The 25,703-nt window shown below is 37.2% G+C and overlaps 6 protein-coding genes across 11 annotated transcripts; 2 read left to right on the forward strand and 4 right to left on the reverse strand.

The window, feature by feature from the left end:
* Positions 1-844: 844 nt before the first annotated feature.
* Positions 845-5,158, reverse strand: CSLD5 (cellulose synthase-like D5). The gene is made up of 3 exons (XM_021425737.1): positions 4,051-5,158; positions 2,909-3,713; positions 845-2,823 (listed from the first exon to the last, which is right to left on the reverse strand). The coding sequence occupies exons 1-3, from the start codon at positions 4,980-4,982 to the stop codon at positions 1,048-1,050; spliced, it is 3,513 nt and encodes a 1,170-aa protein (XP_021281412.1). The 5' UTR covers positions 4,983-5,158; the 3' UTR covers positions 845-1,047.
* A 2,380-nt stretch (positions 5,159-7,538) lies between these two features.
* LOC110414510 (COBRA-like protein 7) lies at positions 7,539-10,435 on the forward strand. Its single transcript, XM_021425738.2, has 2 exons — positions 7,539-8,293; positions 8,785-10,435. Exons 1-2 carry the CDS (start codon positions 7,741-7,743, stop codon positions 10,197-10,199), a joined length of 1,968 nt encoding a protein of 655 aa, XP_021281413.1. The 5' UTR covers positions 7,539-7,740; the 3' UTR covers positions 10,200-10,435.
* Positions 10,436-10,909: 474 nt separating this feature from the next.
* LOC110414511 (two-component response regulator ARR14-like) lies at positions 10,910-13,096 on the reverse strand. The gene is made up of 6 exons (XM_021425739.2): positions 12,878-13,096; positions 12,474-12,626; positions 11,956-12,357; positions 11,786-11,871; positions 11,165-11,659; positions 10,910-11,060 (listed from the first exon to the last, which is right to left on the reverse strand). The coding sequence occupies exons 1-5, from the start codon at positions 13,044-13,046 to the stop codon at positions 11,165-11,167; spliced, it is 1,305 nt and encodes a 434-aa protein (XP_021281414.2). The 5' UTR covers positions 13,047-13,096; the 3' UTR covers positions 10,910-11,060.
* A 2,379-nt stretch (positions 13,097-15,475) lies between these two features.
* LOC110413836 (tlg2p-like protein a) lies at positions 15,476-18,171 on the reverse strand. 3 transcript variants are annotated; one of them, XM_021424822.2, is made up of 8 exons: positions 17,773-18,171; positions 17,388-17,661; positions 17,138-17,227; positions 16,949-17,020; positions 16,545-16,622; positions 16,411-16,476; positions 16,250-16,330; positions 15,476-15,967 (listed from the first exon to the last, which is right to left on the reverse strand). In XM_021424822.2, exons 1-8 carry the CDS (start codon positions 17,961-17,963, stop codon positions 15,860-15,862), a joined length of 960 nt encoding a protein of 319 aa, XP_021280497.1. In that variant the 5' UTR covers positions 17,964-18,171; the 3' UTR covers positions 15,476-15,859. The 3 variants fall into 3 exon arrangements, with proteins under 3 accessions (XP_021280497.1, XP_021280496.1, XP_021280493.1); XM_021424821.2 differs by having other exon boundaries at positions 17,388-17,664; positions 17,773-18,165; XM_021424818.2 differs by having other exon boundaries at positions 15,477-15,967; positions 16,949-17,026; positions 17,388-17,664; positions 17,773-18,162.
* A 1,386-nt stretch (positions 18,172-19,557) lies between these two features.
* LOC110413617 (protein DEHYDRATION-INDUCED 19 homolog 3-like) lies at positions 19,558-22,602 on the forward strand. Of its 4 annotated transcripts, none has more exons than XM_021424486.2 (5): positions 19,558-19,870; positions 20,012-20,157; positions 21,181-21,258; positions 21,492-21,748; positions 22,246-22,602. In XM_021424486.2, the coding sequence occupies exons 1-5, from the start codon at positions 19,795-19,797 to the stop codon at positions 22,367-22,369; spliced, it is 681 nt and encodes a 226-aa protein (XP_021280161.1). In that variant the 5' UTR covers positions 19,558-19,794; the 3' UTR covers positions 22,370-22,602. The 4 variants fall into 4 exon arrangements, with proteins under 4 accessions (XP_021280161.1, XP_021280163.1, XP_021280164.1 ...); XM_021424488.2 differs by having other exon boundaries at positions 19,638-19,870; positions 22,261-22,602; XM_021424489.2 differs by having other exon boundaries at positions 19,643-19,870; positions 20,015-20,157; positions 22,261-22,602.
* Positions 22,603-22,823: 221 nt separating this feature from the next.
* LOC110413616 (Myb/SANT-like DNA-binding domain protein) lies at positions 22,824-25,568 on the reverse strand. Its single transcript, XM_021424485.2, has 5 exons — positions 25,378-25,568; positions 24,825-25,161; positions 24,659-24,752; positions 24,052-24,551; positions 22,824-23,617 (listed from the first exon to the last, which is right to left on the reverse strand). The coding sequence occupies exons 2-5, from the start codon at positions 25,158-25,160 to the stop codon at positions 23,030-23,032; spliced, it is 1,518 nt and encodes a 505-aa protein (XP_021280160.1). The 5' UTR covers position 25,161; positions 25,378-25,568; the 3' UTR covers positions 22,824-23,029.
* Positions 25,569-25,703: the final 135 nt, after the last annotated feature.

Raw genomic sequence — 25,703 nt, forward strand, 5'->3', positions numbered from 1 at the left:
TGTCTTCTACCACGACTACGATCCATAGGACCACTTGAAAACTCTGCCAAAGGAAATGTAGCTTTGACTTTGATGGGACTATTGGCAGGGAGCGCAGCTTCAGAATTTATTGTGTCTATATCTCTATACATGTGCAACCGGGAGATAGCTAAGTTAGCGAGCCGGATTGCCTTTACTCAGATTGTACATTGTAGGGAGCTAGGAGCTGCTTCAGTGTGGGCATACACCTTGGATTATCAAATTAAATTAAGTGGGGCATTACAGGCTTGTTTCACAGTATATCAATGTGCAATTCATGTAATGGCAAGAAATATTCCATGAAAAGCCTATACTTTGTCATGAAATGGAGAGCAAAACAGCAATTGGAAATTGTTCACTTTCTAGAAGAGGATGGTTGGATCCACCATTCTGTTGTCATGGAGTGGGCTAAAGATTCATTCCATTGGAGTGCCTCGTTCTGACATGTGGATTCAGCCAAGCCATGGGAGTTCTCGAAACTTTGTGGAACCATTGAGAAACATCGACACGACGCATTAAAACAGAAGATAGGACAGTGGTTAGACTAGATTCTTGTGGGCAAGCATACAAGAATGCAAAATGGTGCCGAACTTCATATTCGAACAAATTTATGTGCAGCTGGGCTTTCATTGAAAAATGGTGTGGGGTATCAAGAAAATTCATTGGAGGAAGATCAACCAATCTGTAATATTTTAAATCAGGATGCACCCCAGGAACTGAAAAGGCTCTTAGTTTGAACAATCGAAGTTGTGTCATCAATCAGGAGTCACCACAAGAATGGATTTTGTCTGCTTAAACTACCACGTAATCTTGGGATTCTTAGCCCTTTGAACAAACAACAAAGCTGTACTTAGAATTTAGATACATTACATTACATACGAATAAAAAAGTATCAAAAGTAACAAATCACAAACCAAATTACATTCAATATGAAAAGGCAGAGAAAATAAATGCTACAAAATGAAGTTGAGAAACTTCACGCCTTTTGTGTTGCTGCATTTGCACAACTGCAGCTATAACAGAAATATATCAAGGAAACTGGAACCTCATGTAATCCTGCCTTCCAGTTGGAGGACTTATATACACCCAAAGCAAGGAAATAATGATGGAGAGCAAGCCAGACCACACAAAAACAATGGTTGGAACTTTTCCCCTCCTTCCCATCAAACCCTTTGCAAATGGATAGAGATGGCACAGGACCCAGAGGCTGAAGAACACCCCTCCAAAAAGCTTGCTCCACTGTGGAAAGGGGCTGTACATGGTTCTTGCTACACCCACTGCGATGGCAATCGAGTTTACCATCATTATTGTGATTGGAGGAACCATTAGGAAGCTCCATTTTACAACATATAGCTCGGCAAATTCATCATCTCCATCATCTGGGGTGGCTGATTTAGAAGTTAATGTAAAGGAGATGTCAACTCCTGCTATAACCTTTAAGAGTCCTTGTAGAACAGCTGCAGGATGGGCACTGGTCCCACCAATCAACCAGAACTGTTCATTTCGCCACCAATCATGAATAGTGATTCCTGACCATTTGATTTCAAGGATAGCAAGCAGGCATAATGTGATTGTGATGGTCAACAAGAATATCAGGAAGGTCACGCTGAGAGATTGCACTATGAACTGCCCAGAGAATAGAGAAACTGCAGGTAGAATGCAGTAGACTAGGAGAAACATAGAGGTGAAAGGGTACATTCCCACATTGAAATATGCTATTCTTTGTAAGAATTTCATTCGACGACTAGCGAATAGTGCATTGTTCCTCGAGAAGAATATCTCAACAGAACCAGTTGCCCAGCGAAGAACTTGGTGCAGCCTGTCTGTTAAATTGATTGGAGCAGTCCCTCGGAATGCATCCCTCTTGGTTACACAGTAGACTGATCTCCATCCACGATTGTGCATTCTATAACCAGTCACCACATCTTCTGTGACAGAGCCATATATCCATCCTACTCGTTTTCCCCACTCAGTTCTATCCTCATAGAAGCAAGAGATAGCACTTATTGCCTCCGCAACAGTTGCAGCATCCAAAGGCTCACGTGGAACTGCAAGAGAACCTGCTGGCCTGCCTTGGTTTCCCTTTCCTTGCAAATCCTGAAGCAGCCTTCCTTGGTATTCAGCAACTGGGATTGATGCAGCAAGAGAAGTAGAGTTTCCAAACCTTTTCGGAAGAAGCAAAGATTCAATATCTGCATCATCATCATCATTGTGTTCCCCATTAATAGGCAATACTATCTCATCTTCTGCTTTCTTTGTCACCTTGGGTTTCCTCAAAAATAACTTGATTTTCCTTCTACCAAACCACCCATGATGTTCAGTGGCTCTAGGAGGACTAAATCCATAGAGAGCAGTTCTCCTGAAAACGCAGCCTGTGCCCACATACATTGGACCTTGTAACCCATCAAGAGCTCTCATGCTCACATCAAAGAACACGGTATTATGATTTGCATACCGGTCATTTGGGTCAATCCCCTCAAACCTTTGTGGGAATTGAACATAACAGATCCTGTCACCACCTCTATCAAGCATAAAGCACATACCTTCCCTTAGAGCCAAAGAATTGTAAATGTAGTGATCACAGTCAAGATTGAGGATGAATGGCCCATTTGACATTATAGCACTGGTTCGAACCAGCGCATTCATGGCTCCCGCTTTCTTGTTGTGATCATAACCTGGCCTTTTCTCACGAGACACATAAACCAGCATAGGCAACCTTGTATCAACTTCTGTTGTGTCAATCAAGTTATCTCCATCTGCTTCTGAACCATAAACTGGTTCTGCATTTGGTGGGGCGAGCATTGCCTGCGGAGAAAGACTAGATTTCAGCACTTGGAAATTACACAAATTCAATAACCATTAATTCCACAAGTTTAATTGTGAAATGTACCTGAATAATCCCAGCATGATCTCCCTTTGAATGGTCTGGCTCTGCAGAAGCCCAAGTTCCAGGCCAGTGAGAACCGTCTGACATCCAAGTGGCCTTAGGAAGTTTCATAGGGTCTGAAAGATTGCCTCCCATTTCCATCTGTTTCTTTTTAGCTCGAAGCTCTTCATGGGCATTATAAGCATCTGATCGCCTCCTAATTGACTCAGGCAATGAGTTAATCCTCACCTTAAATTCATCATATTCTCTCTTCACCCTCCTTCTCTCCCTAACGAAATCAAGCCTCACTTTGTTCTTCAGAAAATCACGCTTCTGTCCAAAATATGCCTCAGGATTTCGAGGTTCTATATTATGTTTCCGGCAAAAAGGAACCCAAATTCTAGCGAAGCTAGCAGTCTCAGCTAAAGCTTCAAATGTCAGAAGAGAACCACCATCATCTGAGAGATAACAAGCAAGCTTTTCCACTGGATAGTCAACAGCTAGGATTGAAAGGATAGTGTTTGCTGTGACCAGCGGGGGTTCCTTTTCAGGGTCAGCCGTGGAAACAAAAACATCAATACCTGGAAGGTCTGATCTTCCTTTTGGGTTACGAAGGTTTGGAGACTCAAAACGCTCCTTCAGAACAGAGAGGTCAGTTAATCTGTTTACAGGACAGAGCTTAGGAAGCTGATCTAGAAGCCATGAAAAGGCAAACCAGAGCTCACAGGTTATGGACATTCCCCATAGCCACATTGCATCACGGTTAGGGTGCCTAATTCTCCATGTAAGAAAGAAACCCAGGGCAACAAGACGTAGTATAATAAGCAGTCTGCATACAAACAAATGTAATTCATGATATAGGAGACTAATCTTCAACATAGGATAGCACAAACTATTGAATTTCAGTTATCACTTAACCAGACTATATTTGGGAATACAGGATAGCAAAAAATAAGAATCATCATATCTGAAATTAGTTTCTCACTGTTAACACGCAAATGATTTGCAAAGCAAGAAATATCAGTTTCATATTCCAGCAACCTTACTAGATAAAATTTTTCGGATTTAGCATCACAAAGAATGACCAACGTTAGAAAGTAAATGTTAATCAAATCGACAGAAATTGAAGGCAGATAAAAGCTCTTGATTTAAAATCTGAAATTTACCTGTATGGACTAAGAATTGCTGCGGAAACTCCAACCTTCCTAGTCAAAGGCCTCTTACTTCTCTCTCCAAAATCAGGTGGATGCTCGAACCCATTAGCACCTGATCCAACCCCATATCCATCTTTAGGCCACACCGCATTTCCATATCCGTAAGTCCCTTTAGTCTCAAACAACCACCTCGTATGATCAAAATCTGGTGGATGATTCTGCCCTTTAAATGATTTCACAAGTGAAAGCCTTTTATCCAACTTGAAATCAGCCATTGAAGGCAAAGGCAAAGCCTGATCTTCTGCTTCAGACCTAACCTCATCTTCGTCATCATCACCATCACTAACATCCTTGTAAGGCTCTTTACACCCAGGGCAATGACCTCCACCACTCCCCACGCAATCCAGGTAACAGTCTGTACAAATTTTAAACCCACATTCACATTTTCCTTGAATTGCTTTCTCATCACACCCTTTCATCCCACAAACCAAGCCCGATTTCAGTGTCTCAGGTCTTTCCAAGGAACAATCAATGACATGGCCACGAGTGACCGAATTGTACCCTCCTGTGAAAATAGTACCCGAAATGAAACTCCTCTCAGGCTTCAGCTTCAGCCCATCTTTCCCATCCTCACTAAGGCTTGTTTGAGAGGCTGAGATGGATTGGTGGTCAGGAGTTGGAGGTATATGGACTGTGTAGCTAACGAATTCCGAATTTATCTCTTCAATGGGTTCATCTTTCGACATCGAACAATATCTTCCTCCACTTGAAGCCCTTCTATTTCCTCTGCTACCGAGAGGACTAGGGGAATTTGGGTTGTTCACAATTGAAGCACGTGGAACTGGGCTAGTCAAGCCCATACTTCTACTCCCAGTTTCTTTGCCTCCTGACGAAACCGTTATCGTCACCGGAGAAGAAGTTTGAGAAGTGGCCGTTTTCACCATCTTTACAAATAAGATTTGGCTTCTCAAAAAAAGACCTCAAAATTTGAAGGAAAAGATATTAGAAAGAGAGAAACACGCCGATGAAGAAAAAACTCAAAGAATCTAAAGAAAGATGAAAATTTTTTGAACAGAGGAATGAAGGTGGTGCATTTCCAAGCAAAGGTTGCATTCGAATTTTGAAGTGGGAAGGAATTTCTTCTACTAGGAGCCTAAAAGGTTTATAGTAACGGTCGACTAACGTGGTCCGTGGATCTAGTAGGATCGGACGGTTACTTTTTCAATTGAAACGGTCGATGTTTTCGTAGGGGGGCCAGGACCAAGAGAAAAGTCAAAAAGTGGAGGCCCTTCTTTAACTTCCAAGTCCAACGGTCGACTTATCTTAACGGTGTAAAATTTTGGGTTACTCAATTAAATAATGTCATAATTTATGTGGGGTCATTGTTCAAAATTTTGCCCCTGCATGCATATAATTCCTTGGGATCTGGGTTCCTTTCTACGAGTATTAATTTATTACACCAATCTTGGTGGCAGCGGAAAGAAAAAAAGAAAGATTTTGAAACCATATTATTCTATTATATTAATCCGACCGCTCATTATTTTAAAATTTGTAATATATTTTTTTTCCCGATGAAACATAGGAGTTCCATCTCTACTTACATTGTAATGTCTTAAAGCAGTAGACACAAGTCAGAACAGTTCAACTGAGTTATCAAAGGTTCGATTAACCTTAAAACTTTCGGTCACTTAGAACTTGGAAGCTTTGGACAAGTCAAGTGCGAAAGAAGATTTGAGTTCAAGTCAAAACGAGGCCCCAGTCCTTGAATTGGCTGTACCAACAAGCTAGCCAAGTAGCTAAGCACAAGTATGTTTTGTAGTGCTGCCTCGGATGTTGCCCTTGCTCATCACCAACAAGCCAAGGCCCTTGCACATATCTTTTTCAGGCCCCTTTATAAATGAAAACCATTGACATTTCGCAAGAGATAAGAGAGAGAGAGCATTGAGTATATATTATGCAGGCAAGAAATTTCTTATGGAATTAATAATTAAACTTGGCTAAGGATTATTAAAATAATAATCAATAAAGTTGATGACCTAGAAACATGAATAAAGACGTAGTAGTATATCTGTAAACAACTAGTATTGCATTTATTAATAACCAAAAATTAAAAAAAATGAAGAAGAGACTTTTAAATATAAGACATGCACTTCCCAGCAATACTATGACTTTGAACTCAAGGAAAAATATAGCTATACAATGAAAATTTTCCAATTTAATTGGACATGTAAGGTAATTCAACCAAACTAGTTTTTTTTTTCCTTGGAAAAAGAATGTGTAATAACAAGTAGTGGACTAATTATTTTTTGAGTCTTTATGTTATATGTTCACACTTTCAATTTAATAAACAAACTTATTAAGTGGAAGAAAGATTTTATTTATAAATTCAAAATTCATCTTATTTTTTATTAATTAAGATTTATGACATCTACGAATTACGAATTTAATGATATATAGAAGTATGACATAAACTAATTGTAATAGTTTTCTTTACTCCAAAACATAAGCTAATATATATCAATATGATGATCATGATTACCATAGTATTAATGAAGTTCATTTTTCTTAAAAAAAATTATTAATGATAATTACTCACATCATATACTATCAACAAACAAATTAATAGAACTCAAAATTCCAAATGGTATAATATAAAATGGTTACTTTTGTTTTTGAATAGCCCATTGTCAATGAATTGTTTATTATAGAATTTACAAATTGTTTAACATTAATTTAGACTTTAAGTGCTTAATTACTTTTGTTTTGAAAAATGAAATGTAAGAATTTAAATATTTAATATTGACTTGAATGAATGTATAAATTTAACACTAGTGTTGGATCGAATTTTGCCTTTTAATCATTTGGATAATTGGTTTAAGTTTGAATTTTAGTATGTAACTGATATGAAGTTGGAGTAAAATTCGAATCTTAACTACCTCTTCAATTTGAGCAAATTTGGATTTAGATATTTAAATGTTAATTACCAAACATAATAATAACTGATGAAGCGATAAATTAGGAAAAGGCAAGACATGCAACCGCAAGAAGACAACAAGTACGGACAAAGTCACTGTATTTCTATAATTTCCTTTTGTGGTAAAGAAAAGTTTAAATGGGCTTTGAGGAAATGGAAGGAAAACGGCTGAAAGGCCCACAAATTCAAGAGAACGAGTCAACCAACAGGCGGGAAGCGTCACGTCATGGGTCCCCACGTCTCCGCTGCTCGAACTTTACCGTGTCTGTTCTCTGGTTTAAAATGTCAAACAACAAATATATTTGTTTTGCATGCCTTTGATTGAATTATAAACATACACTATAAGAATAAAAGGAGGTAAACTAGTATTTATTTCTTTTTATTATTTCATAACTTTCATTTTCCAAATTCGAATTTAAATCTCCAAATTGAATTTTCGATCATTTGAAGAAGAGTCAAGACATGTAAAATCTACTCTTTTGAAAATAAAGGGAAATAAATAAATAAATATTGTAGAAGAAGAGAAACGAAAGAAGAGAGCCAAGACCAGTTCGCTCCTTGCTTGGCTGATGCCAGCAAAGTTGCAAGAAAGAAGAAAAGAAACAGAGCCGGCACTCCACAAACATTCATCATTTCCATTTCTTTAAGCCCATCCCCTGACCAAAACCAACTCCCTCTTTGAATTCCTGCAGCAATTCATTTCTCTCTAAAGTTTCTCGGACAAGACCATGGCTAATGAGAAACTCCATCGCATCATCTTCACCTTCTTTTTCATTTCAGTTTCTCTCCTCGACACATCACTTTCTCAACCCCAAACTCCAACTCCAGCCCCAGCTCCTGCGCCAGCCTCCGACTCGTGCAACGGTATATTCTTATCCTACACTTACACCGCAGGCCATTCCATCCCTCCCACCGACCCGAACAACCAGGCGTACCGTTTCGAGTCCACTTTAACTGTTCTCAACAACGGACGTCACGAGCTCAAGTCTTGGAGAGTGTTTGTCGGGTTTCAGCACAAGGAGCTTTTGGTCTCTGCTTCTAACGCTGTTTTGGCTGATGGGAATTCGCTCCCTGCTGAGGTTGGTAACGGCACCGTTTTCGCCGGATTCCCTATGAGTGACCTTAAATCGGCTGTGGAGACTGCTGGAGACATGACACAAATGGAGGTTCGGGTCGGGTTGGTGGGTACCCAGTTTGGTGTTGGAGCTCCAGATGTTCCCATGCCGCTTAATATTAGTCTTGTAAATGACGGGTATTCTTGTCATAATCTCACCAACCAAGGTTTGGTTACTTAATCAATTTTTTAATGAATAATGTTTCGTTAAATTTGGTTTTATAAGATTAATTTGGGAGATAATAGGTCTAATGATCTATGTTTCAATAGTAGAAAAGGAGAAACAAGAAGGAAATTTGCATTTTCTTTTAATTAATAACTTGAAAAAGATGATTTTGGAGCATAAAATACCAGGAGTGTAAGATTCATTGAAAAGTCAAAATGTATGGCGTCAATTCATGAACCTTCTCAACATTGACCTGTTTTATAGTAAACGCTAATGATTTTGACCAGGGATATTACATAATTTACCCTCACAATTAATATTTTTGAAAAGTCTAATGAAAAAAAAAAACGATTGTAATCAATAACATATTGAAATGTGAAACTTTTTCATTTTACTTTCTTGTTAGGCATCTGATCTGTTTTAGGAATTTAAAAGTTGGAAAACTATGTGCATTCTATTGATTAATGAGTTGATTTTTATGGTTTTCACTAGGGAACAATGAGATGCATGTATGCTGCATTCAAGATATAAACTCTGGTTCAAACAATGCGCCAAATGATGAATTCTTGCCCAGGCAAGAAGGTGATCTTATAATCATGTATGATGTGATCAGGGCATATGATACTAATTACTGGGCAGAGGTTTCAATCTCGAACCATAACCCTCTTGGTCGCCTTGATAATTGGCAATTGAGCTTTGATTGGATGAGGGAGGAATTCATCTATACCATGAAAGGGGCTTACCCTTATGTTGTTGATACAACAGACTGTATTTTCGGCAGGCAAGGTCAGTACTTCAAGGATATGGATTTTTCACAGGCATTGAATTGTGAGAGAAGGCCTACGATTATTGACCTTCCCCCAACAAGGGCAAATGACTCGATTCTTGGGAGAATTCCCTTCTGCTGCCGAAATGGGACAATTCTGCCACCTTTAATGGATCCAAGCAAGTCTAAATCATCTTTTCAAATGCAAGTTTTCAAGATGCCCCCAGACTTGAATAGGACAGAGATAACTCCACCCCAGAACTGGAAGATCCATGGCACTATGAATCCAGATTATGAATGCGGGAACCCAGTGCAAGTAAGCCCAAGTCAATTCCCTGATCCAAGTGGTTTGCCTTCAGAAACAGCAGCAATTGCCAGTTGGCAAGTAGTTTGCAATATTACACACTCCAAGGAGGCAATTCCAAAATGTTGTGTCTCATACTCAGCATTTTTCAATGATTCTGCTATTCCATGCAACACATGTGCTTGCGGCTGCAATGGCAACCCAAGCCAGACCTGCAGTGCCACAGAACCAGCTCTACTTCTACGACCCGATGCTCTTCTTATACCTTTTGACAACAGAACTGTTGAAGCTCTGAAGTGGGCTGAGATAAATAGACGAACAGTTCCAAATCCATTGCCATGTGGAGATAACTGTGGAGTTAGCATCAACTGGCACTTATTATCAGATTACAGAGGTGGATGGAGTGCAAGAATCACTATTTTTAACTGGGGTGAAACTAGCTTTGAAGATTGGTTCGCAGCCGTTCAATTTGACAAAGCAGTACCAGGCTTTGAAGAAGTCTACACCTTCAACGGAAGTGTGCTGCTTGGTTCCAATAATACGATATTCATGCAAGGTCGTCCGGGGTTGAATTATCTTCTGGCAGAAACAGATGGAGCCAATCCAAAAAAGGATCCCCGTGTTCCTGGTACACAGCAATCAGTTATCTCATTCACCAAGAAGTCTACACCTGGTATTAATGTGGCAAAAGGGGATGGTTTTCCATCTAAAGTCTTGTTCAACGGAGAAGAGTGTGCGCTTCCTACTATACTTCCAACTAACAAAGCTCCCAGGATCAGTGCAGCAACCAGCATTTTTGGCTTTCTAACTCTTGCTCTTTTCTTGCTAATGCAGTGATAGCTGCTCAATCGCCTTAGTTGGATGAATTTGTTATTATGGCCGCTCCAAATTCTTTTTTCCCTCTTCAGTTGCCCTTCTTGAGGCCAATACATGTTTGGCCTCCTGTTAGAGGTGGATTTTTTAGCATTGAGCTATTATTCAATTCTCACTGCATATACAAAAGTTATATAGTTTAGCTAAATGTTTTAACTTTTAAGACGTACTAGCATTTTACTGCATATATTCAATTATTAATCCATTTCTTGGCCATTAGGTGAGATATTTAATGTTTGTTTGCTGCATAATCCTCCGAATTTCCGACGACTTGTGTTTTGATGGTTTGACAGCAATTTGGTAAACAAGTGATTTAGTTCCTAATGATTCAGGATGTTAATTCCAATTACTGGAGCAAGCTCCTGCTCTTTGGAAATCTAAATCTTCTTTTGATCTATTAAAAACACAAGGAAATTGTTTTCACAAGACAAGAAGAAAGAAATGGTAAAAGGCAAATGTTATCTGCCAAGGAGCTTTCAATAAAAGTAAATGAAAACAAAATTTCAGCATAGAGAAAAACCTGCCATGACTAGCTCCAGTCTCCAGAGCTTCCAAATTTCGATATATAAAAAAAAATTGAACTTGAAAACTCGTTCGAGATAGCCTACTCGCTGCATGTTCTAATTTAAAGAAACAATAAAATGTACATTTGAAAGAAAATTTGGATGCTAATCTTCTGGCTGACTAAAACAAGAGACAACTGCACGAGAAGTACATGAGAGAGAGAGAGAGATGACTAGGATGATCTTCTATGGAGAATAAATTTTTATGGCTAGCCGTCAGGGGTTGGACTGAGATCAGATGTCCAATGACTGCACCCTTTTGCTACAAAATACCATAATAAACGTAAATAAGTATTAACTATTGCTTTGATTAGATTCATAATCACCAAAAAGAACTAGTGGAAGTACTGAATGTTGAAAGCTAACCTATACAAATGGTCCACGAAAGATGTCTTCCTGATCAAATTGTCTGACCAGAAAGGAGGGCTCATAGATCAACTCATCTACAGCTGGAGGTGGGTTTGAAAGCTCAGTCACGTTTCCTCCGTTTCTGTAAAAGTGTTCTTCATTCGAGATGGCAACACCACCAGCAAAATCTTTATGGTATAACAAGTTTGCTCGAGAGAGATCATGCGAGGAGAATTCAGTTGGGAGACTGCGACTTGAGTCTGAAACCATTGTGTCAAAAATATTGCTCCCTTGATGATCATTTGGACCTGCACTAAAATTTTCATTTGCTCTCTCAAATCTACATGACTGTGGAGCCATGAGATTTTGCAGTGGAAGTTGATGACATGAAGCGACAGTGGGTTGTGCTTGTAGGTTGTGCTGGTGAATTGAAGAAGCTTGCTCAAAGAAGGCATTGAGATCTCTGTTCTCAGTCGAGGGTCCACCTACCTTTTGAAGATGCATCCGGTATTTCTGCCCATGCAATTTATATTACGAGCATGTTTTTTGTCAAAAAAAAAAAAAGAGGCAATTCACTCAGTTTTAGTTCTCGAATAATCTAGAACCTGTTAAAGGAATTTCATGAAAGTAGAACGTTACCTGAAGATGACTGGCAATATTTGCTCTTGTAAGACCAGTAACATTCATAGCTTGCATACGCTCCAAAATTTTCTTGGGAACAGCCTCTGCAATAACATGATCATCAGATGCGAAGAATTAACTATGCAAAAATAGACTGAAGAATTAACTATGCAATGGAGAGTTCATACTGTCACGTCCTAGTTGATTTACGGCAGCAACAAACATATCATGGAGCTCTTGGGTCCAAATCATCCTCGGCTTCTTCGTAGTTGTCACTTCATCAGAGAATTCACCATCATCTTCATCTTCATCTTCATCTTCATCTTCCCTTGTCCGTTTCAAGCTTGGCAGGCTCCCTTTATCTCTCGCGGGCATTTGATCAGCATCCTTAGCTTGTTCTAATTGCAATAACCTGTCATTAACGTTGTTCCCTGGCTGCTGAAACTCTCCCAAGCCACGTCTTTTCTTACGAAGCACATGCTGCCATATGAATCTAATCGAGTCTAAGCGAACTGGTTTTACCAAATAATCACAAGCTCCATGGATTATTCCCTTCATAATAACTCCTCTTTTATCATCTGCAGACATCACTGTGATAACATAAACAGAATTAGGATCAAATTAATATGGACGATAAAAATCATTAAAAGACATACTCAAAAGCGTGGGGATTTTTTTTTTTTTGAAGAAAACATTCTTTACTTACTAACAACCGGCAAGTCCATTTCTAATCCTATGATATCAAGAAGCTTAAGCCCATCCATTTCAGGCATATGTAAATCACATATGACAATATCAAATCTTTCATTGTCTTCTCGAAGCAAAGCAAGGGCGTCCTTCGCTAACCGACACGTGGTAACTGAAAATCACCACATCAAATTAGAAAACAGAAGCAAATCACGATTAATCATTGTCAAAGTGTTTTCAGATGATCTATTTGCAGTATTCAAACGTAAACGTAATGCATCATCTCAAGAAAAGGTGAAAGAAAAGCAAAAAAACCTCAAAAATTAAAGAAAAAAGAGTGTTAATTTTGAAAGGGAAAAAGAAAAAGGAATTAAAGATAGCAATGATCATAAAATCAAAACCAAACTAACCACACCAATATACCTTCATATAAAAGCTTTCGAAGCATTATCTCTAATACTAGGAGACATGTTCTAGAATCATCAACTATGAGAATCTTCAAACCAGCCGGAAATTCACCAACAACACTATTGTTAACTTTATCCGCACAACTGTTCTTCAAAAAGGATATTTGAATATCCTGTTCATCCATTAATCGAAACAACTATCCAAGAATAAAATTATGGGAATCAAAAAACAGAAATAGACAATGCAAATGTAAACTAATAACAAGAAGCTGGTGACCAAACTTTATTCACTCCACATCTCGGATAAGTGTATCTGCGGAATAATCTCCATTGTTTTTTCCTTAAAACTTTCTTCTGATACTAGGGTGGTTGAATAATTTTGTTCGCATTTGCCCCTGAACCATTGAATGAGGCAATCAGGATAGCGTCTGTTTAGGGTTTGTTTGGTTTGTTAAACAAGGCGAGGATGAAATCTAGGCATTTCTAACCCTATATTCAACTTTCAAAAAGAAGATATCCGGTGTTCCCTTCAAGGAGGTAGCAAAAAAAATCTAGGGTCTTTCATTTTATTAACATTCATATCAGTTATAAAAAAAAACATTTATTATAGATAAATATTTATAGAAGTATGACACAAATTAATTGTAATAGTTTTCTTTACTCCAAAACGCATGCTATGATGATCATGATAACCATAGTATTAATTAAGTTACTTCATTTTTTTTTAAAAAAAATAAATTGTTAATGATAACTACTCACATTTCATATGATCAACATTCAAATTAATAGAACTGAAAATTCCAAATGGTATAATATAAAATGGTTACTTTTGTTTTTGAATAGCCTATTGTCAATGAATTGTTTATTATAGAATTTACAAATTGTTTAACATTAATTTAGACATGAAGTTTTTAATTACTTTTGAAATGTATGAATTTAAATATTTAATATTGACTTGAATGAATGTATAAATTTAACATTAATGTTGGATCGAGTTTGCCCTTTAATAATTTGGATAATTGGTTTAAGTTTGAATTTTAGTATGTAACTGATATGAAGTTGGAATAAAATTCGAATCTTAACTACCTCTTCAATTTGAACAAATTTAGATTTAGATATTTGAATCTTAATTACCAAACATAATAATAACGGATGAAGCGATAAATTAGGAAAAGGCAAGACATGCCGAGAAGACAACAAGTATAGACAAAGTCACTGTTTTTCTATAATTTCCTTTTCCGGTAAAAACTTTAAATGGGCTTTGACGAAATGGAAGGAAAAAGGCTGAAAGGCCCACAAATTCGAGAGAATGAGTAACCCACCTGCCGGGGAGCGTCACGTGATGGGTCGCCACGTCTCCGCTGTTCGTACTTAACCTGGTCTCTTCTCTTGTGTAAAATGTCAAACAACCAAAAATATTTCTTTTGCATGCCTTTGATTGGATTATAAGCATATACTATAAGCACAAAAAAAGGTAAACTAGCATTTATTTCTTTAAGTTATTTCATAACTTTCGTTTTCCAAATTAGAATTTAAATCTCCAAATTAAATTTTCTATCATTAGAAGAAGAGTCAAGACATGTAAAACCTACTCTTGAAAATAAAGGGGAATAAATAAATAAATAAATAAATCTACTCTTTCGATCATTAAATTTTCTTTTGATACTAGCCAGGGTGGTTGAATAATTTTGCTTGCTTTTCCCCCTGAACTATTGATTGAGGCTATCGGGATAGCATATGTTTAGGGTTTGTTTGGTTTGTTAAACAAGACGAGGATGAAACCTAGACGTTTCTAACCCAGTATTCCCTTTAAGGAGGTAGCGAAAAAATCTAAGGTCTTTCATTTTATTAACAATCATATCAGTTATAGAAAAAAAAAATTCATTATCGATAAATATTTATAATTTTTGGAGAAATGATCACAGGTGTGTTTTTTACATATTATTCATTTATTTATGATTATTTTAATGAGCATACGTTTATGCTATTTATTATTTTTCATATTACTCTTCAGAAATATTCATTTACTATTAATAATGGTGAATATATATATATATATATATATATATATATATATATAAACATGATCATTACAGTGGAACCGTGGTCATAAAATCTTTACTCGTGGTATTTATGCTTTAGCAGTTAAGCAAATCATGCCTCTTATAGTTAGGATCCTTGTACTTTTTGTATACAATGAAGATAGAACTTGACAGTTTATTTTATTTTATTAATTAAAACGGAGATGCACTTGGCAGTTTTATTCGTCGAACCTTAGGGCATGACAGTGAAATGTTCACTTAGTTGTCTTACGTATATATGAGCTTAAGTTTCTCAACTAGAACTTGAAAAGAACCCCAATATAGACCTCTGCTCAAGTTAAAATAGAAAATTTCCTGACCAAGTCCCACATTCCAGTACATCTACCATATCGTAGAATCATGCTTCCATACTAGAATACGCACGGATAGAGGTGGACGCCGAAAAGGGCCTGGCTCAGGAGCAATTTGGTCTGTTAACAGGCCTCAGTCCAAAAAAATAATACAAAAACTTTTTGCATGTTCATGATACTCATAGGTAAATATTAATCCTGTTCTAGAAACATGTAGTTCTGCGTCAAATATGGAAGGGAGAGCAGAATATCATGAGGTCATAACAATCCCTGTATGCCTTCTGCTTTTCATTACTTTGAGATATCCGCACAAATTTTTCTTGTTACACGTAAAATCACCTCATTACAATGACAAAGGAATATTCGACAATCTAATTCCCAGGCACCTATTTGAAAAAGTTTTCTGGAATGACCTCTACACAAACTTCTGAGAAAAAAGTGTGATACAAAACTATGTACAAATTCCCCACAACCAATGTTAGTTTATGATTCCTATCAGGACCATTCTAAGGAAAATCATTGGTGGTTCGCCGGTCTGAATATATACATGATGAATCATGTCAAACTAGGATGCTAAGCTGCTGTCAGTACAGTATGATAATAGGATCACAGGAATAACTCTTTGAGGATCAAAAGGACTATCATGATGAAGCATAAAATTACAAGCACTGTTGCACACATCACCATCCCTCCCTTCTTCTGTGTTTGCTCAGCCTGCAATTTCAAAATACGCAACATGATTGTCTTAAACCTAATTCTGAAGCCCAAATCACAATAACCTAAGGACTGCCAAAGCAACTAATGCACATGCCACATACATTAAGTTCAAAAGAAATCTTATACCAAATGAGGACACGTGGTCTGTGATATCCAGGGGTTTTGGAAGGGGAAATGGTTCATAAAATATCTGCTGAAATATAAGTGATGAGTTTGTCTGTGTGTGTGTGTGTGTGTGTTGATGAATGGGTGGGTGAGTGAGACGCAGAAATAGAGAACCTTCTGGAGCTGTTTGAAGCCCTCCTCAACAGATGTAGCTACGTTTTGGATATTGTAGTCTATCCGATCAACAATCGTGCCCTGATAGAAGATATTAGATACAAATCAGCCAGTATCAATCAACCACAATTAATAGCATAATACTAGAATGTGTCTCAAACCTGGTCTATCACAAGGACTGAGAGATCTTTCATGATTTGAGCAAGCTCGTTTACTGACTTGACAACCTACAAAATGACTATATCCATTAGAAGGGAACTACCATTGAAACAATTAACAACATGCATTGAGATACCTGAGTGATCTCTCTCTCCCTTTCTAGAGTTGAAAACTCACTCTGCTTCAGCTTGCTCATTTGGTGCTCATTAAAACCCTGCATTAGTCAACCATCATATTATATATAGCAGACCATAGAACTGGTTGGATTGAATCCTAAATGATTCAGGCCTTGCAATCTATTATATGCTGTAACATTTACAAAACAGGTGAACTTTGTTCAAGCATATTCCAATTCCAAAAGTATCCACCATAAATTATGCTTCAGTTGTGTTTGACATCCTTCCAATCTACATTTCTACACCACATCACCCACTTTGCAGCATAAATTGAAATCCCTTAACACCTAAGTCCTAATTATAGAAATCAATTCACCTATAGAAATAGTTCGGATCGAAAGTACAAATAAGAAAATGACATTACCATGTCACTGAATTCACTATCTTCTAATCTATTTCTGTTCTCATTCAAGTTCAACTCCAAGTCAACACCATCCTGTCCCTACGCAACAAAACATATATACATACAAAGTTAAGTAGCATATAAAACAATCAGAGTAACAGAAAGCTTCATAGAAATTAACAAACTAACCAAATATCAATCAAAACAAACCTCTTTTTGCTGCTGCAGCTGTCTCAAATAAGTTGACTGTTTTCGCCGCAAGTCCATGGACAGGTTCTGAAGGTCTGTTGCTAGTGAACGCTGCTCACAAGAGGAATTTTAGAATAACACGGATTAGATATAAAGAAGGAACTCAGTTAATAAATAACCAGAAATTCAATTAAACCAAATTCACATTATCTAAATTTGAAGCTAGAAATAATCAACATTATTTGAGAATAATAGAATTATCGTTAATTACCTGCACATTTTTTCTGAGATTGGAATCCTCGGACGATCCGTTGCTCGACAGCTTTTGCAATCTCTTTTCTGATTTCCTTAATAGATCTGTAATTTCTTTGGTTAAACCCTCAATCGCGCGTTGATCTTCTTTGCTGTCTCCAAATGAAGGCATTAAAGCCTTGGAATGAGCTTTGACTAACTCCGCCATCTTGACCTTAGCTCGTTGAATATTTGCCGCTATTTCTTCCGAATCGTCAATCCAAACCGGCGGCAAACCTATCGTAAACGCACCACTACTGCAACAAACAAAAAAACAAAAGAAAATTTATAATTATCGAGGAAACATAGAGATAAATTCAACAGAAAAAAAAAAAAGAAAAGAAAAGATATGGAGAGGTAGTTACCTTGAAGGACCAGGGTCTTCTTCGGTGCTGAGAGGAGTGTAAGAGGAACGATTGGAGCGAAGGAAAGAAGCGTTAACCATTTCAATAACCGGACCACCGGAACCGGACGCTGAGGAAGAGAGAGGAGCTCGTACGCTCTTTAATGCGTCTCTGTGCTTTTTGTACTGGACGGTCCGGTTTCTTGTTGCCATTGGGGAAAAAAGAACGCTAACGGTTTTTCTTGGGAAATCGGAAAAGCAATGAACGTGAAAGAGGACGATTCAGAAGGAAATTGGGAATTCTTTTAAGGAATGAGAAAGTGAGAGAGGGAATGCTTGAAGATGGTAAAAGCTTTGAATTGAATTACCGATTTCTCTCCGGAATCAATTTGCTTGGACAGATGGAAGCTACTTTGCGGGTTCCGCACCCCTGGGCCAACTGGTTACTGGACGGCACCTAAACAAACAGATCATCAAATAAAAAGGGCCAAGATCCAGTAGTTGGGCCCTTGCTTGGATAGACTTTGGGTTTTGTTTGGGTTTACCGGTGGATCCAGGTATTAGTTAAATAATAATATAACAAAATAATATTTACTTTTAGACTTAATTTAACTTAAATTATCAAATTCATTAACCAAATTTCTTATTAATTAGGTAATTTATATGTCATGTGAGCATAAAATGTTTGCTAATAATGAATTTAACACTGTTAAATTTACATTAGATCTAAAAAACTATTCAAGTATAAATTAAAATTTAAGAGCTCTTTTTTATGTAATTATAGACAGGAGGTTTCGTTGACGTAGTATTATTTGACCTATTATTTTATTTATACTGTCATTTCTTTTTCTTTTCCAATTCTTGCATTTTTTTTTTACTTCTTTGTTTAAAGTTTACTTTTTGTTATTTTTGTTTATATATTTTTCAATTTGTTAGAAATTGCATTGGACTTTATAATTGATTAATAAAGAGGTGTGTTTAACTATTTGAGGTAATTTTAGCTAGTATGAATATATGCGTTTAGAAAATATTTAATTTATTTTAATCTAAAATTTATACTAATTAGAATTTTTCTTCTTTAACATGCTAAGGGGATGTGTGTAAAGCTATGGGAGGTCCATCTTTGAAGAATGTTGTCGAAATACAATTCCTTTGAGAAGTTTTATGAAAGACTTTATGTTCTTTCCTTTAAACTAGTTTATTTTTATTAAGTTAGCTTGTATTTTATATCGTGTTTATTTCAATATTTGGTACTCCATGTCAGTTGGTGGGTTATACTTTTTTCCTATTTTACTTATTAAACCTCTTCATAGGTTAAATTTATTTTGATTAAAATATGGACATGAATAGTTTTACTTATTTTTTTCTTCAATAATGTTATCAAAGTGGTTGAGAAAAATGTTGAAAATAGTTATAATCGACCGTATAGTGTGAGGAAAGTTAATTTCGATTATTGTCAATTTAAATTACGTTTTATGAAAGTTCAATTAATTTAATTTTCAGAATTTTCGATCCGAGCTATTGGAATCAATCAAATCAACTAAATTTTCACCCCATCTGCAATCAAATCAACATTCCTTTGCTATGCTTCCAGTGAAATGAAAAGCAAAGAACAAAAGACGAGCGAAAAAGACAAAAAAAGCCCCGGTCGGTACCCGCACTTCCATAAAACGAATCTGAATTTGACAGTTCCGTAATAAACTCAAACTTTAACGGACAGAAATGTAATTAAAATACTTAATCCGGAAGGTGTTTTTACAGGAAGGTTGCTGAGGGTAGTTCATGATAAATACGCGGGAGTTGCTGGTCATTTCAGAAGTCGGAATTCGTGTTCGCTAAGAATCCAGCCCTCTTTACGATCTTAAAAAAGACAAACGAAAAGTTTCCCAGTTTGTTCCCCGAACTTCACTTCCTCCCCCCTTTAACTCGCTCTTTGCCCCTAACCAGAAAGCAAGAGGGAAATCTAAGAAGCACCCGTGTTCCAAGATTCTTTTGCTTTTACAAACGAAAGGCAGCTGCAGTTTTAGACAGTGATCTAATTTCAATGGAGGATGATACTTGGAGCTTTGGTTTCTCAGCTTCATCAAGGAGCTATCAATCTACTCTTAAATCCCAAAGTGGTTAGTTTTTATTTAATTAAAAAAAACTAGTTTCTTTCTTTCTTTCCTTTTTTTCTTTTGCTTCTTCTGTTTCCATTGTGGGGGTTTTTTTTTTCTGGATTTAGGATGGTTAGTGAAATGGGGTGTTGTTGTTTTTGGAAGCAGATCTTTGTATTGATTTTGAAGAGATTGAAGAAGATGATGAATTGAAGACAGAATATCCCTGCCCATATTGTTCTGAGGATTTTGATTTACTTGGACTGTGCTGCCATATTGACGAGGAGCATCATCTTGAAGCTAACTATGGGGTACGTCCTTCCCTTCTGAATTTCTTGTTTGGCATAAAAGTTTGTTAGTTTTGGAAAGATTGTTAGAATTGGTACTTAAGGAATGTTTTTGCTGTTCCTGGATATGCTTTACTTTAGTAATTGTGGATAATAGTTAGATATGAAGGAATCTTTTCCTAGCAGTGCATAAGTTGACTCAGCACAAGAATGCCTTGAATCTCAGCTATATGAACTTCGACTGTACTGATCGTTCTTTTAATGCTATGTGTTTGCCACTTGGGGGAGCATGAAAGGCATTTGAAGTTGTTTGTTGATCAACCTGGAAAGCGTGGATTGATGAATACATGCTATCATAACTGGAATTCTCAATTCTTTTCCCACCCTTCTTTTCAGCATTACCACTCTTGTGTATCATTTTATGAACTTGTAATTTTCTTTATGGGCAATATTTTCTACCATCTTGCATTTTTGTCTGGCTCAAATTGTTCTTGTTTACCCAGTCTGACTCACATAAGCTTGAGAAGTGTTTATTGACTTTATCCAGATTGCCCAACTATATGGCTTGTGTTTTCTTCTGTCACGGTATTGTATGGATGATTGCTAGGGCTACTGGACAAAATTTGTTTTTTCCTTCACTGCATTCTGGTTTTATTATTATGCACATTTTCTTTTATGAAACTGACATTCATTCTTAATATTCTAGAGCTCCTTTTGTTTTCCCTTCTTTGGTTTCATTGATTGGAGTTAAAGTGTCAGAGCATGTTCTCTCTCTCCCTCTCTCATTGTGTGTGAATTGGCCTATTGGCGGGAATTGGGGCTTTATACGTTGTCAGGGTATATTCTAGCTTATAGAACGTTTCCTAAATATGCCTCATTACATAATATTGGGTCTTTTGTTTAAGAAGAACAAATGCAATGTGAAACTCACCAAAAGGAAGTATTCTTATCGAATCTCAGAATAATTCTAGATAGCTCAATTTTAATTGGACTTTAGAGGCAAATGATGTTTAAATCTGTAATTCGGTGTTGCTTATAATTGCGCAGGTATGTCCTGTCTGTACTCTGAGGGTAGGGATGAACATGGTTGACCACATAACAACACAGCATGGGAATACCTTCAAGATATCCTTTTATTTCATATGAGTTGAAGATGTCACTTCTCTTTTTTTTCTTTTTTCTTCCTTTTTTAACTCATTTTCCCCTTGTAGGTTATGTCATTGTGTGTGAAAGGTTTCTCAACTTCTCTACTTTCTTCTAAGGAATCTCTCAAAAGGTCCCTTTAATTTGCAATTTTGTTTGTGTGACCATGATGATGCTTTGAGGTTTATGACCTGTGTCCCTTGACCAGTGATTACAGCAACCACAAATTAAAATTTTGTAAAGGCGACTCTTATTCAACTCTTTCCTTGAGAAAGGAGTTGCACGATGCACATTATCAATCTCTTCTTGCCAGGTCATGGTCTTCACTTCCTTCCTCCAATACAGCACCCGACCCGGTGCTTTCATTTCTTTCCTACGTACCTCCAGCTGATTCGTCTGAAAGTGTAAAGTCTGCCTCTTCTACTGAAGCAACCTTGGAAGAGAAAGGCTCAGATGAGAATATGTTAGAAAAGTAAGTTATTCTATCATGTGTTTAAGGTATTGTGTGCATGATTCATGCTCCTAGCCCTCTTCCACGTGGTTGAGCTAATGCTGAATCTTTTAGAAACTGAGCTATAACAGCATGATTATGCTATTTATTTCAAATGGTAAAGAGGTGTTGTACATGTGAAAATAATCATGAAAAAATAAGAATGACAAAGAAAATTTTTGTTTTTATAAGTTTTGTAGCTTAAACAAATGACTACACACCATAATCACATTGACTGGACTAGAAAAATAGCCAACAACGGTTGGTGGGAAACAAGAATGGAAATGATGTCTTTTTGAGGTTTTGCTCCCATTTTATCTTTGAATGCAAGGCTGATAGCAAGTTTTAAGTGTCTATTATTTTCTAACTGATTTCACTTGCTTCATAACTTTTGAGACATGTAAGAATGCTTTGCCTTCTGCTTTAAATGATATCAGGATATGGTTTTACTTTTTCTTTCTCCTTTTTATCGATGATAGTCTTATGGTGGACAGAGATGTTCAACCACCACCTTTGTCAGATAAGGAGCACTTGGAGAAGGCAAGGAGGTGCGAGTTTGTACAAGGACTATTGTTGTCCACCATCTTTGATGGTGCCTTATGAACAAGACCGCGAAGATGGTCCTCTACTTCAAACTTTATCAAACGTGCCGTCATCCATGTTTTCTTGTGTTGAACATGCTGATAGTTTGATAGAGAAAGCTAGGATAGATTTAGGAATGTAATGTAATTTATCTTACAGGTCCATGTTATCAATTTGGCCACAAAAGAGTTAAGACTCTTGTATTTTTCCTGTCTTTAGTGCATAATGCCAATATCAGCTTTGTTTACTTCCTCTTCCGTTCTTGCATTTGCAAGTTCATCTGATTGTAAAGCTTCATAGGCACTATCAAATTCACACAATGTTTTATGTTTTTTCAAATTTGTGATTCGAAGGCTGTCTATGACTGATTGTGGTTCTCATAGGATCAATGCTCCTTTTTGGAGTATCCTTAATAACCTTAAAATATAAGCATTTTGAATACAAGAAAAACAAACAAATTCTGGATGTTGATGGAACATATGAAGTATGGAACTGTTGGAATATATAACATCTAAGCCATTTTCACAAGAATATTGACACTTGCTGAATGTTAATGGTGCCAATTTGCTTATAAACAACTTTATTCAACTAACTGAAATTTACATTAGCTGTGACACAAATCTAACTTCCTGTCTGGCTCGGAGCCTAATCTGCTAAGAATAAAATTAAACTCAAGTAAACTCACTGCTGAGGACGAAGCTTCCTCAACAACCACTTCTTTCTTAGTTTGGCATCCAGCGCCAGAAATGTTTTTGCTTTGATTTCATCCTCCAGGAAATCACATGCATCTAATATAAGGTCTTCATCCATGTCTGGTAATGCCTGTACAGCTATAATTACAGTCTCTATTGAAATGGGGTTTAAGCTCCCATCATCCTTCTTCTCCGTTAATGAAGTAACAGCAGTTGCCATCTCTCGGAGAGCACTGGCCATACTGTCATCTTCACCTCGTGACTTTTTTGAATGTGCAGAATTTAACTGGTTTTCTAATTGACGTTTGTACTTAAGTTTAGACCCAATTGTCTTCGAACCGAGATGTGCTGGCTCCAGCACATTACCAATTTCATCTTCACTGGAAACTGATGCCGCAAGAGACTGAGAATTCTTAGCTTCTTGCCTGGGCTTCACTTCTTGGACTGGATTTTGTGGTTCCAAACAATGAAGGGAAAAGCAGTCACTTTCATCAGGATCGGGATCATTACATATCAAACACAAGTCTTTATAGTAGGGCACTGGCCGGGTCATGAATTGCCGAGCATCCTTTTGGCCCTGTATGTTAGCCATCAAAGCTTTTAAAATCTCATCGAATGAAATGAGTGTTAAAATATGCATCAGAACGTTTCCATTACTTTTCAAAAGGCTTAATAGTTAACCATACAAGAATATGAATAAAATGAAGAAAGAATGTAACAAAGGCAGCACCGTTTTCCACTTCACCTCTTGACCCTAACAAAATAAAATGACACCATTAATCCTTGATGGTGGATATTGTCTCTGCCTAAGTCCTAAGGTACCTGTGACACACTGACACTGATCCTATGTGGCTTCCAAGTACATTATCTAAGCTTCAGGTATGATAAAAAATATTTGAACGTCTTATGGACAATATGGCCAGATTAGACGAACTGGTGCAGAAGGAACGTGTAAGAGGACTGAACTATTTTGCTATTAAGGTGAAGTTTGAGTTTACACATAGAACATACCTTGATGTAGTCTTGCCATACACTATCATCAGCTGTCACCATTTGACGAGCATCATCCCAGGCGAATCCATCCAGTTGAAGAATATTCTTAATGAGATTATATTGCCTTCTCAGAGTTTTATAGCGATTCTTTAGTATGTCCATGTCATAGTTAAAACCAAATTTAGCATTAAATGAAGCAATCATCTCCACCCATGCCTGCTTGCGGAATACACCATCAACCTGGTTCCCTTTGTGCACTTGCTCAAGCATAAGATCAATGAAAGAACGGTCCATTGGTGGATGCCAATTCGTCCTAGTACGACTATACAGTGGGGTTGTTGTTACATTTGGCATAGTCTCTGGCGTGTCCTTCACTTCTTGCGACACAGAGTTACAATCTTCATCCGCTGCAATTTCATGAACAGCCTTCAAAGCTCCCTCATTGGCACATTCTGGCTGGGAGGCTGAACCTGTTTCATCCTCCTCCAAGTGTGATGATGTCTCAGGAACATTATCACCTGGTAAACAATCATCAGCATTCAGCAAGGTAGAAGCACATACGAAACCTTCCAACAATTAGATACACCAGGCTAAAAATTAGTTCTACCAAGGATAGAATTATTACCCTTGTCCCCAGCTCTCCTATCTCCATATATAAAACACAAATCATTATAGTACGGGATAGTTTTTACTCTGTAAGGACGCACATCTGGGTTTACCTGTGAATGAACCCTGTAAGACCCAATAATGTAATAAATACTTTTAAGTTACCACATAATTAAGCATTGTACCTTGATATATTCATCCCAGACTTTACTGTCAGCGATCACCATTTGTCGCGTTGCATCCCAGGTAAAACCCTTCTGGTTTAAGAGATTCTTAACACCTTTGTACAGATTTCTCAGCGTTTTGTGCCGATTTTTGAGAACATCTTTTTCATATTCAAAGTTGAACCTTTCATTGAACATAGAAATCATGTTCTTCCATGCTGTTTTGCTGAACACATGATCATCAAACCTATTACCATTGTTCACCTGTTCCAACATTAGATCAATGAAATATCGGTCCATTTCAGGAGTCCATATCGTCCTTAGGCGATCCAAATTGCCTCGGCCCCGGATACCCATACTTGAACAATGTAAAGACAAGACATTATCAGAAACATCAAATATTCAAAATGAGACATGGTGAAACCAAATGCAAGAATTAGGAACGTATTCATAATTTCAATACAAAAAATAGGGCACAATAAAACCAAAATAGAAAGTACCCAGAAAGGAAAAGAGAATGTTTAATAGGTAAGAAGGAAGAGAAGAAACAGATTAGTTGAGCAAAAGTTTGTACCTTGCATTCGTAATGTGGAAAGGTGAGGGGCGGGATTCTGGGTTTCTGCAAGTATGGGGATAAGGTTTTCCAGGATAGTGTTGCGATTGCTTCGTGGCAGGAATAAGACGCTAACCTCGATCGTAACAACTAACAAGCTTTCAACCCTGATTGGGTTTATCCCAACTCTGGAGTTATCGCAATTTCTAGGGATAAGGTTGTTTTAGATTTTCTTCTTATAGTTGTAGGTTAGTGATAGGCCATAATTTAAAAACACTGTTTCAGAGGCCCAACTCAGAACATGCCGCTGCATGGCCCTCAACCTTCGGCCCTGCCCTGTTAGGAGC

This window comes from Theobroma umbraticum, unplaced genomic scaffold (genome assembly GCF_002168275.2).
Source record: "Theobroma umbraticum cultivar Fairchild unplaced genomic scaffold, ASM216827v3 scaffold_4.1, whole genome shotgun sequence".
Lineage (NCBI taxonomy): Eukaryota > Viridiplantae > Streptophyta > Magnoliopsida > Malvales > Malvaceae > Theobroma > Theobroma umbraticum.

What these genes read in the sequence shown, in the direction of transcription:
- LOC110413836 (XM_021424818.2), bottom strand. Translation starts at nt 17,963, where the DNA reads ATGGCAACAAGAAACCGGACCGTCCAGTACAAAAAGCACAGAGACGCA. An exon ending in GGGAGAGAGAGATCACTCAG is followed by an intron (nt 16,477 to 16,544) that starts GTATCTCAATGC and finishes GTCATTTTGTAG; the next exon opens with GTTGTCAAGTCAGTAAACGA. An exon ending in GCTTCAAACAGCTCCAGAAG is followed by an intron (nt 15,968 to 16,249) that starts GTTCTCTATTTC and finishes TTGAAATTGCAG; the next exon opens with GCTGAGCAAACACAGAAGAA.
- LOC110413616 (XM_021424485.2), bottom strand. Translation starts at nt 25,160, where the DNA reads ATGGGTATCCGGGGCCGAGGCAATTTGGATCGCCTAAGGACGATATGG. An exon ending in TCTGGGATGAATATATCAAG is followed by an intron (nt 24,753 to 24,824) that starts GTACAATGCTTA and finishes GTTCATTCACAG; the next exon opens with GTAAACCCAGATGTGCGTCC. An exon ending in TAGGAGAGCTGGGGACAAGG is followed by an intron (nt 24,552 to 24,658) that starts GTAATAATTCTA and finishes ATTGTTTACCAG; the next exon opens with GTGATAATGTTCCTGAGACA.
- LOC110414510 (XM_021425738.2), top strand. Translation starts at nt 7,741, where the DNA reads ATGGCTAATGAGAAACTCCATCGCATCATCTTCACCTTCTTTTTCATT. An exon ending in TCATAATCTCACCAACCAAG is followed by an intron (nt 8,294 to 8,784) that starts GTTTGGTTACTT and finishes GGTTTTCACTAG; the next exon opens with GGAACAATGAGATGCATGTA.
- LOC110413617 (XM_021424486.2), top strand. Translation starts at nt 19,795, where the DNA reads ATGGAGGATGATACTTGGAGCTTTGGTTTCTCAGCTTCATCAAGGAGC. An exon ending in ATCTTGAAGCTAACTATGGG is followed by an intron (nt 20,158 to 21,180) that starts GTACGTCCTTCC and finishes ATAATTGCGCAG; the next exon opens with GTATGTCCTGTCTGTACTCT. An exon ending in GATGAGAATATGTTAGAAAA is followed by an intron (nt 21,749 to 22,245) that starts GTAAGTTATTCT and finishes TATCGATGATAG; the next exon opens with TCTTATGGTGGACAGAGATG.
- LOC110414511 (XM_021425739.2), bottom strand. Translation starts at nt 13,046, where the DNA reads ATGGATGAACAGGATATTCAAATATCCTTTTTGAAGAACAGTTGTGCG. An exon ending in AAATCAACTAGGACGTGACA is followed by an intron (nt 11,872 to 11,955) that starts GTATGAACTCTC and finishes ATGTTATTGCAG; the next exon opens with AGGCTGTTCCCAAGAAAATT. An exon ending in ATATTGCCAGTCATCTTCAG is followed by an intron (nt 11,660 to 11,785) that starts GTAACGTTCTAC and finishes TTGCATGGGCAG; the next exon opens with AAATACCGGATGCATCTTCA.
- CSLD5 (XM_021425737.1), bottom strand. Translation starts at nt 4,982, where the DNA reads ATGGTGAAAACGGCCACTTCTCAAACTTCTTCTCCGGTGACGATAACG. An exon ending in GCAATTCTTAGTCCATACAG is followed by an intron (nt 3,714 to 4,050) that starts GTAAATTTCAGA and finishes GTTTGTATGCAG; the next exon opens with ACTGCTTATTATACTACGTC. An exon ending in ATCATGCTGGGATTATTCAG is followed by an intron (nt 2,824 to 2,908) that starts GTACATTTCACA and finishes CTTTCTCCGCAG; the next exon opens with GCAATGCTCGCCCCACCAAA.